Source organism: Candoia aspera, chromosome 4 (assembly GCF_035149785.1).
Source record: "Candoia aspera isolate rCanAsp1 chromosome 4, rCanAsp1.hap2, whole genome shotgun sequence".
NCBI classification, from domain to species: domain Eukaryota; kingdom Metazoa; phylum Chordata; class Lepidosauria; order Squamata; family Boidae; genus Candoia; species Candoia aspera.
Genome location: NC_086156.1, coordinates 108,965,928 through 108,977,080, shown reverse-complemented (window position 1 = coordinate 108,977,080; position 11,153 = coordinate 108,965,928). Strand labels below are relative to the sequence as shown.

Here is an 11,153-nt window from a genome sequence, read left to right as displayed (position 1 = left end):
TTACTGAAAGACGCCTTATTAATTAAATCCTTTCTGAAATCTCTAAGGAGCTTCAGGATCATAACATGACAATGAAATACAACTGAAGGGAGCAAATAATGTTCCTTGTTCCGTCCATGGGAGGAATGAAAAAGAGCTGTGACAATCTCTTTCTTCAAACTGCACTTTTTAAGTCCAATCAAGCAAGTAAAAGAACATATACGGAGGCTATTGCACTTCAATGAGACCTTTAGTTTTCAGAAGGAAATCCATATTTCTTGTAAAATATGTTATTGTTCATGTCACTGATGATATTGCTACTGCCAGATGTGGTATGCCATAATCCTGCTACTGCTACCTGTGTGGTGGGCAAGCCTAATCTTCTTAAGTATCATTACTATCATACAGGAGATCTCATCATTGCTGGCATTATTTTGCAGTTCTACATGATTTCTGATCCAGTGGATTTTACAAGGCATCCATCTGAAGAACTGATTGATGAGCTTATGTATAGACTTACTGAAACACATAATAAAAGAGATAATATCTTCCTTCTCTATGATGACCTTTATTTAAATAGGGAATGTCCAAGAGAGAAAATCCTATCTTCCAACTGCATTATTATTAGTATCCTCATCCTCATCCATACCAATAATTCTCAGTATTTCTTGTTGATTGATCCAAGTTTCTTGTATGCATTTAGGTGCCCACAAATGCTTCCTGTCTCTGAGGAAAAATGAAATAAAACAAAACCTATAATTTCCAATATCTAAGTAAAATGTGGAGTCATTACTTTTAGTTCTAGAAACTATGAATGTCTGTAGTTCCCTCTTATACTTATTTACTGCAGGATGAATCACTAGCAATGTATTCCCGATCACTGTTTGCAATTAACCAAACATCAGTATTTAGGATTCAAATTATTATCATGGATATTAGGGGAAAAAATGGGTCTGAGTGCATTTTGGATTCAATTCCTGAAAGATCTCTTAGATTGTGCAGAGGATAAGGTGTCTCATTTTTTAGCCACATTTTTTCCAAGGACTGCATATCTGCCTTCTGCTGTTGTTGCACGATCCTGGGAAACAGCACAGTTGCTTTAAAGGGTTGAAAAGATTTATTACATTTATGCTCCTGCATGCTCCATTGCTTAGCCTTTTACAGAACAAAAGTGAAGGCAGAAGATTTAGAAAGCAGGACTAGAAGTAGGTCTAATAAGCACAAGCAAAATTTAATACCATTCATGAATATTCCATTTGGCAATTCACCCATTCTCTAGTGAAAGCTGTTTATAAAGCATTAATGGGTTTAGAATAGTGTGAATCCATTCAAAGAGTAAGTTTAATCCTCGGCATGATAACATTGTTCTTTGTCATAAAATATACATATATTGGATGCTTTAGGACATTTTGAAATACATTTGAAAAGAAAAAAATCACTGCCAGATGCTATAAAAAGTTCACATTGGTTTTCATGCTAGAACTTTATACATCTTCTTGATATAATTTACAACCATAATTCTCATTGCAGATTTTTTCTTCAGAATTATCAACATGTCCTAGCTTTGATTTTTGCTGTAGAGGAGATTAATGCAAACCCTCAGATCTTTTCCAACATGACTCTGGGCATTCGCATCACTAATAGCAATTTCATGGCAAAATGGACCTATTTTGCTTCGCTGGAGCTACTGTCCACCCAGGGCAGATTCATTCCTAATTATAAGTGTGATATCCAAGAGAAGACAGTATCTGTTGTTGCAGGACCTAATGCAAACATCTGTCCATTTATGCCAAATATTCTGAATATATACAAGATGCCACAAGTAAGAACTACTTATAAATAAAGACCTTTTTTTTCACAATGTCTAAAATCTGTGCTTGGTTAGGTTTCTATTACGTTCCTAAGATCTTTTAAATAAAGTTTTGTGATTTGCATACAAAGTGACCATCTGAACAGAAAGAAAAGGGCAAAACTGCCTAAACAGTAGGGATTTGTTGTGTGGTACATGCCTAATTCTGAAACTTGATCAATATTATATATTGCCACTGCTTGACTTCCTTGTCCCTGAGAAAGTCTGATCTGTGGTAATGCACACCGTATCTGTTCTGATATTCAGTTTAACCTAAACAAGACCTGTTTAGTAGACTCTGTACTTAGCAAACTTCTCTTTCCACTCCATAGAAGAGATTTTGTCTTGCCATCTACAATATTTTTGCCTTAAAAAAAAAAAAAAACAGAAAGAAAAACAAACATCATCTAGGTGTGATGGTGCCTGGATGTGGCTAGCTAGGGGCTTGGTTGGTTTGATCATTTTTGCAGAGTCATATGAAGGTGTAGAGAGTGAAAGAAGGAGATCAGAGGAGTTTCAGAGAGATAGCATGTTGGTTCTGTTGTAGTGTTTTCTGAAGACGAGACCACCCAGAGAACAATGGGGTGGGCAGTGATGGTAAAAAGAAAGAGATAAAGATGCAAATTGCAAACTTTATGAACTTTTCTGGTTTGGGTGCCAGCTGGGCAGAGACAAGCAAAGTGAACAAGGTGGTATCTTGCAATCAACATGGGATTCATTTGACTTTGTGGAACCTGAGGACATGTATACAGTGCTCAGCAGTATAAGCTTCACCAGCTGTGGGATAGATCCATGACCCTCCTGGTTCCTTCAGATGGTCCACTAGGAGTTGTGGGGTTGGAAAATGGGTACTCCTTTCATTTGGGCCTAGAAGCATACTGGCAATCAATGCAGTGATCACGATGCATGTGTTATGCCACAATGACAGGTTTACTTGACTAGTAAGTAGCAGCCACAGTCATAGAACCTATAGTTTCCAAGCTGTCTTCCAAGGCAGCCCTACATAGAGCACATTGCTGGAGTCTGATTACAAGTGTGAGTTAATGTCATCAGATTATCACAGGGAGCTTCATATTTCCCACTCCTGTTCTAAAGGGTGGGGCAAGGAGACTCTGCTTTCTAGTAGACTTGCCACTGTCTCTCATATGGAAGGTAATATATCATGCATCATATATAAGACAGCTAGTTTGGTCTACTGATTAAAGTGCTGGGCTAGAAACCAGGAGTCTGTGACTGCTAGTCCCACCTTAGGCATGAAAGCCGGCTGGGTGACCTTGGGCCAGACACTCTCTCTCAGCCCAACTGACCTCACAGGGCTCTTGTGGAGAAAATAGGAGGAGGAAGGAGTATTGGGTTTGTTTGCTGCCTTGATTTATTAATAAAGGTGGGATATCTTTTTTTTTAAATAAAATATATTGCATGGAAGGTAAGAAGAAGATATGTTAGCAAAATGTGAAATAAAATAAATTGAACTTCAGGGATTACTGAATCAATAGATTGCCAATTCTCTGGCTTTCAAACGTTATTACATTTATACTTACTAAAGGAAAATTCTCCAGATCAGTTCTTTCTAGACTGGACTATATTTCTCTTGAAGTTTGTGATGAATATCCTTCTTATAGTCTAAAAGTAGAACCGACAACCCAACTATTTTAATTCATTTTTTCTTAGCTCATATATGGATCTGCTCCAATGATAGACAAGAGGGAACACACCGTTTTCTTTCATCGTTTTTTCCCAAATGAGGAGCTTCAGACTAAGGGGATCCTCCAGCTGCTGTTGCATTTAAGGTGGACATGGATAGGGCTGATTTCCCAACGTGATGAGAGTGGAGAGAGGTTTGTACGGAATGCCCTCGCATTGTTTTCCCAGAAAGGTATCTGCTTTGATTTCATGGAAGAGGTGGCCAAAGAAAGTTTTTCTAGTGACATGGGCGGTTTATTTAAATATTACATTGAAATGTACAAGGTTGTCATGAAAAGCATTGCCAACGTTGTGATCCTCTATTGTGAAAATCACATCGTTACCATTTTCCGAGTATTTCCCTATCTTTCGGAGTATGAGGATATACCAGTAAGGAGAAAAGATAAAGTTTGGATCATGCCAGCCCAAATGGAGTTCACTTCAGTCCCCTTTCAAAACATACGGCCTTTGGACTTTATTCACGGTGCGATATCTTTTGCAGTTTCTTCCAAGGAGGTGACTGGGTTCAAAACATTCTTACAGACGAGAAGCCCTACTTCAGAAGAGGAAGACCATTTAATAAGATTGTTCTGGGGACAGACATTTGCATGTTCTTTCCCTAAAGACATGTTGGATGAGGACACTGGAGGGCTGTGCACCGGAGAAGAGAAGTTGGGGACTCTTCCTAATTCTGTGTTTGAGACCAGCATGACCGGGCAGAGTTACAGCATCTATAATGCAGTCTATGCTGTGGCACATGCTCTGAAAGCCATGTTTTCCTCCAGTTCCAAACACAGAGCAAGGGCAGACCGTGGGAGACTGATGATTCTCAATCAAGAAACATGGCAGGTAATTGTAGAAGAAATGACAAGGGCACATTGTTCAAGCCTCTCTGCTATTTTCCTGGTGCAGAACCAGTACATTTCAGGTTCAGTATCCTCATAGTTTATAAACTACATGAATTACATGAATCTTTGCACTGGTTCATGTTTCTTTGCAACAGTGTGTAGGAACTGCATAAGTAAGATCTGACTCGAAAAATGCATTTGACCAAAACCACAGTTTCATAATGGGGTTTGAAGTTTTGTCAAGCCAGCTCAGCTTGATGAAAGTGTGTTTGTTAATATTTTGATTCTCCTGCACAGTAGTACCCACAACATCTAAAAGCTAGTAGTGTACATTTGCTGTAGGAATATTTATTTTGCCAGATCAATTGTTTTTATTTATGTATTTATTTGTGGAATTTATAGAGCTGCCCATCCCACACATGTGACTCTGGGCACAGAGTACACAATAAAAACACAAAGCTAAAGAATCAATATAATTCAAATACAAACATTTGTGTTTGATTTGCTTCCATTTAGCTCCATCATTTCCTGAGAACAGTCTTATTTAACAACAGTATTGGGGAAAAAGTTTTCTTTAATGAAAATGGGGAATTAGAAACTGGATTGGATATAATCAACTGGATCACATTCCCAAACCAGACTTTCCTTAAAGTCAAAGTTGGAAAGATAGACCCCTTGGCTTCTCCAGAAGAGCCTTTCACAATTGCCGAAGAAAACATCATCTGGCCGACCATGTTCAACCAGGTATTTCCTACTGGCAGTTCAGGTTATCTAGAATCCTCCTCTTGACCTTTTTCAGAATCACTTCTATCATTTGAGTGACTCATTAGTATTAAAACTGAGGCAGTAGAAATATGACAAAAAATGAACAGTGCTGAGATTGGAATATATAGCTCTTCCACTATACAACTTGTACTCCCTTACCATACATTGATGGACATTCCTGAATGTATACAATTACCAGCTGTCATTTTCAGGTTGCCTACAGAGGAAACCATCTTTGAGTAAGGAAAGCTGGAAATTATTTAATAATAAACAAGCTATATGTTGAGATACTGTACTGGTTAAAATATCTTATACCTTGCCATTGTTCCAAGTTTTTTTTTTTTTTTCCTTCATAAAGTAAGGGTAGTGAATCTCAACCTTTTAATTTTATTACCTTCTGACTGCACATTGTCCAAGACATATCTTGCAATCCCATCTATTCTCTTTAGTTTTCTACATTTAACCTTTAACTTTAATTAATACCTCATCTGTTCCATAATAACTACAAGGCTGACTGGATTGCATTTCTCTATAATCTATTTCATGTTCTATAATTTGATTCTAGGTAGTAAAGAAGAGTCAGTTTGGCATGGTGGTTAAGGCACTGGGCTAGAAATTAGGAGACCATGAGTTCTATTGTGTTAGGCATGAAGCCAGCTGGGGGACCTTGGGCCAGTCACTTTTTCTCAACCCTAGGAAGGAGGAAATTGCAAACCATTTCTGAAAAACCTTGCGCAGAAAACTTGGAATTTGGAATCCCATGAATTACAGCACAAATTCTCTGCAGTACTCCTTTTCAGGACCTAAATGATAGAAAGGACTAGAGCCAATGGAAATTCCAAGATTGAGTTTCCCCCATAAAGCATGGAATAAATTACCTATCAGTTTGACCAAGATGGAATATGAGGGGAGTCCAGTTTTAATGATTAGGCTTTCAGGAAACCTAAGGCTTTGTCAATATATCTTAGGAAATAGTAACATACATGATTCCAGGAGGACATATAGATAATGTCACTTTGGTATGGTGGCATTTATTAAATGTGCATGTCTAATAATATGTTGAGGTTGAATCCTATGCACCACATTTCTCAAAAAGTCATGCAGCTTTATCAGAATATCACATACACAGTGAAACACTAGTTTATAAATTATAAATTCTGATTATTGCTCCATCCTGGTTTCATTTCTGGACAGGCACTACCACTTTCTGTATGCAATGACAATTGTTATTCAGGCCACAGCAAGATCAAAATAGAAGGGAAGCCATTTTGCTGCTATGACTGTCTTCCATGTGGAAAAGGGAAAATTTCAAATAAAATAGGTAAGGTGTGTCTTGTACATAACTGCTAAGCCTTATGAACTATCACCCACAGTACTGTTTACCTATCTGCATTTAATCTGTGCTGCACTTTTCTTGAATGTAATCTGTAATGGTTGCCTATTCTGACAGACTCAGTCTCACAAGCTGATGCTTAAGGATAACTGATTTATTGAAAGAATAGTGTGCAAATACAAAGAAAGCTGAGAATGAGCAAAAGCGCGCCAAATACAAACTAAAAACCCTCGCTTCAAACCCGGTCCCGCCCTCACTCCCGCTTAGCAGCCACCCCCTCCCAGATGTTAGCAACCGTCACCCACATCGGCCTGAGAAAGTAACCTTGAACACAGTCAATAACCCAAACATACATTCCACAGTTACAGCAAGGAGATTACAGCCTGGCACGGTTGGAAATCTCCACATGGATCAGGAAAGTGACATGCGAAACATTACGATGTATTCAGAACATTGAAACGATGAACATGACATAATCAGTTATTCAGAATTCAGAGTACTCTACCTCTGCCTGTGTACTAGATTTTTCCCAGGGTTTTTCATAACATCCAAATCTGAACTTCTGGTCCATATTGTCCCTGAATTAAGCCTGACTTTGAATTCCCATGAATGCAGAACAAGATAAAGAAAAAAATCCATCCCATGAAAAGGATTCTTACTAAGTGAGAGAAGAATCTTCCTAAGATTGAGGAAAATCCTTTTGGGGGGACAGAGGGGAAGAAATGGAACACTTGTGTTTTATCATCAATCACCTATGAAGGAAGAAGAATGAATCTGATGCCCTGTTAGGTATAAAGGATTAGGAAGATGAGTTTGTCCTTGCTGGAGAGCAGCAGGCATGTAAAAACCCCACTTAGAAGGTTAGTGGGAGTTACAACTGAGGGTGTTTGCTGTACATTCTCAGACTACAGCCTTGGAAATGGCATGTCATTTGTTATGTAAGAGCAACCCCCCAAATTAAACATTTTGAATTGTGTGGAATCTGATTGATTGATTGAAAACTGGGTGAAGCTTATTAAGGAAGTTTTTAGTGTTTTAGGTCAAAGAAAGGTCTGGGAAAGCTAGAGGTTTTCTGCAGATTTCAGAGCCATAGGACTACTCTTCTAATACATACATACATCATACATACATACATACATACATACATACATACATACGGTTAATTTAGTGCATTAAACCACCCAAGGCTTCTCTTATGAACAAAGCAAACATATGCATTTCAAAGCACTTCAGAACAAGAAATATGGGCCATGAATATTGATCCTTCTGCTGCTCTGATAGCAATTTACAATCATCAAGGATCTGCAACCTTGGACATAACTGGCATTCTTGCTAAAATGTTTGTCACTTGAACATGGAAAATCCAAACTGAGAAAGCGTATGAGTTAATGGAAGTATCCCCAAGGAATTAGGTTGTCTCTTCCTGAAGGGAGAGAAGTCACCTACTAGGAATTCAGAATGTAAGTGGTAGATTTTGACTCATTTTCCATAAAACAAGTCAGTCCTTAAGTAAGTTGTCCAACTACAAGAGCTCACAACGAAGTATCACACCATGTCTCTGGAAAAGAGACCAGGAAAGTCTGAACTGGGAAGCGTAACACAATTAAACTTTTCTCTTCCACTTTCCTCTGCTATCCTCCAACATGACACTGAGACTGGAACAAATGACGGTGGTCTCTTTTTGATCAAATAATATACAGTAGATATTTCTGCCTATGGATGGTCTCATTCTTAATTTCTAATAGTGCAATACAAATAAGATGGGCATAGCTTACTTAGAAATAAATGAAGTTGCATTAATAATTCAGTCCATCTAATTCATAGCTTTTATGGGCCGTGATGTTTTCTTTTGCAGATGCAGATGACTGTTTCCAGTGTTCAGAGGATCAGTACCCGAATGAAGCTCACAATCTTTGCATTGAAAAACATATAACTTTCTTGTCTTATGAAGAGCCACTGGGAATCACTTTGGCCACTGTAGCTCTCCTCTTTTTTGTAATCTCAACTTTGGTGCTGGGGATCTTCATCAAACAGTGGGACACCCCCATCGTCAAAGCCAACAACCGGAACCTCACCTACATTCTCCTCATCGCTCTCCTCCTTTCCTTCCTTTGCAGTTTGCTCTTCATTGGGCAACCAGACAGAGTGAAATGTCTCATGCGACAACCTGCTTTTGGCATCATCTTCTCTATAGCCCTTTCTTGTATATTGGGGAAAACAGCCATTGTGGTTCTTGCTTTCATGGCCACCAAACCAGGATCCCAAATAAAGAAATGGGTGGGGAAAAGGTTGGCCAACACAATTGTTCTGTCTTGCTCCCTGGTGCAAGGCATAATTTGTGTGGTGTGGCTGGCATTTTTCCCCCCATTCCCAGATTCTGACCTTCACTCAATGGCTGAAGAAATTGTCCTGGAATGTAATGAAGGTTCAGCCACCATGTTTTATACTGTCCTTGGCTTTATGGGGTTCTTGACTGCTACCAGCTTCATGGTGGCCTTCCTGGCTAGGAATTTACCAGACAGCTTCAACGAAGCCAAATTTATCACCTTCAGCATGTTGGTCTTTTGCAGCGTCTGGGTATCATTTGTTCCCACCTATCTGAGCATCAAGGGGAAGTACATGGTGGCAGTGGAAATATTCTCCATTTTGGCTTCTGCAGCTGGATTGCTGGGCTGCATCTTTTTCCCCAAATGCTACATTCTTCTTCTGAGGCCTGATTTAAATAGAAAGGAGCAACTTATTAAAAAAAAAACCTGAATTATGCTTTTGAATCATATAATCTCTCCTTACTGTAGTGTTTTCTTTTTCTGCTAGACTTCTCAATTTGGGAAAACTGAGCATAATCTTTTTTTCAAAAATACACAAAATAAATGTTTACCTAACTTTGGAATGTGCCTGAGGAATAATTATTGTTTATATATAAGATGATGTAATGATATAAAAATGGAAGGTTATATACATGTCAGCTAACGGTTGATGTCCTGTGGCAATTTGCACAGCATTTTGCTAGCCCAATTGCTCAGATTTGCTGTAGTCTTGAGTCTTTATGGATCTTGGGTTTGACAACTATTATCTAGTCTCCAACTATCTTGGTGGGAGGAGGTTGTTGAGTATGTAGTAGGGATTCACTTCGGAGCAGTCTAGAAGAAGCATATTATCTGGGTCCTTTTCAGTCAGAATTCATGCATCTGTATGGGGAGGTAATGGCATTGGACATGCTACTGGATGAGCATTGTCAGGATGGACAGAAGTAATCCTCCCCACCTAGTCCTTCTGGAACATTCAGTAACATTTAACATAACCAATATAAGAGGAATTTCAGAGACATCTAGAAGGATCGGGTTTTAAGGCTCTGTTCTGCAGTGGTTCCTCACCTTCCTTAGTGGGTGGATTCAGTTAATGGTTAGAGGGGGAGGGGGAGGGGTCAGTGCAGTAGTCTCTCACTTGTGGGGTAGCACAAGTTCAGATCTCTCCCTCCTGCTATTTAACAACTACATAAAGCCTCTGGGAGAGTTATCCATTTGTTTGGGGTAAAGTATTATCAATATGCTGATGATACCCCACTTTATATCACCAACCCAGGCTGTTCTAGTGATCCAATGGAAAACATATTCTAGACCTATCAAGCAAACCTCTATAGGGCTGTGTTAGTCAAAACAAGTGCTTTGAATTGAACTCAGAAGTCTGTTGCTAACAGAAGCATGGCCTTGATTTCCGGGGTGATATACCTCTAATTTTTAACCTTGTCAGCAAGTGGGCAGATGAATATTATTGAAAAACTGCAGAAATTCCAAATACTTGGTGCATGAAATGAGACCTAAGAATATTTCTGAGCCAGGAAAAGTGGAGAAAAATTCCAAAAACAAACAAACAAACTAGAAAGACTAACTAAAATAATATTTGGAAATTGTTAGTCCTGTCAAAGGAGTTGTTGCAAAGTCTTGAATGAATGGTTGTCTAAACTTCTGCATCTGCCAGCAGTAGACATTCAGATTTGCAGAATTATGTCATATTTTAACCATATAGAGATCGGTCAGCTTTGGTTCATTTAGGGATTCATTGAAACACATCAATTGACCCAGGGCTCCTAAACTTTTGTGTGCAAATTCAAATAGCCCAGAACTACAAATAAAGCCCAGAATGAGATGAGGATGCCAATAAGAACAAAATTGACTTCTTTAATACAGTAGACTCTCAGTTAAGAGGCAGCCATGGGGATTGGTAGATGCTGGATGAATGTAGTTTCTGGTTGCTTGAGAGTTACTATTAAACCCTAATACCCACTAGAGGGCAGCAGAGAGATACAGATTTTTTTGCCAGTTGCTTGAGAGTGCTGGTTGCTTGAGTTCTGGTTAACTGAGAGTCTACTGTATGTTGAAAACAAAAGAATTTAGTATTTCAATGTCTTCTGCTCAGTAAAGAGGAGCAGTCATTATCACCATCTGAGGCTCTTGAGTTTGTTTATTTATTTAATTTATTTATTATCCAATTTATTTAGCCACCCCTGATTACCGAACTTCATAGGGCAATGGAGTATAATCACTGCCTTCCAAGAATCACTCTGTTCTCTGAGCCCTTATAGGAGAATTGGGGTTATTACTGGAAAATTATTTAGGACAGCAAGATTACAGGAAAAGTCTGCCACTCCGAGGGAGTGCTGAATTGAAGAAATAAAGTATAAACAGAATCTGTTCTT

At 38.7% G+C, this 11,153-nt stretch overlaps 1 protein-coding gene across 1 annotated transcript; it reads left to right on the top strand.

Annotated features, from left to right (window-relative positions):
• Positions 1 to 266: 266 nt before the first annotated feature.
• Positions 267 to 9,214, top strand: LOC134496996 (vomeronasal type-2 receptor 26-like). The gene is made up of 6 exons (XM_063302712.1): positions 267 to 487; positions 1,624 to 1,801; positions 3,500 to 4,360; positions 4,876 to 5,103; positions 6,319 to 6,445; positions 8,313 to 9,214. The coding sequence occupies exons 1-6, from the start codon at positions 267 to 269 to the stop codon at positions 9,212 to 9,214; spliced, it is 2,517 nt and encodes an 838-aa protein (XP_063158782.1).
• The last annotated feature ends 1,939 nt before the right edge of the window (positions 9,215 to 11,153 follow it).

What these genes read in the sequence shown, in the direction of transcription:
- LOC134496996 (XM_063302712.1), top strand. Translation starts at nt 267, where the DNA reads ATGTTATTGTTCATGTCACTGATGATATTGCTACTGCCAGATGTGGTA. An exon ending in ATATATACAAGATGCCACAA is followed by an intron (nt 1,802 to 3,499) that starts GTAAGAACTACT and finishes ATTTTTTCTTAG; the next exon opens with CTCATATATGGATCTGCTCC. An exon ending in GGCCGACCATGTTCAACCAG is followed by an intron (nt 5,104 to 6,318) that starts GTATTTCCTACT and finishes ATTTCTGGACAG; the next exon opens with GCACTACCACTTTCTGTATG.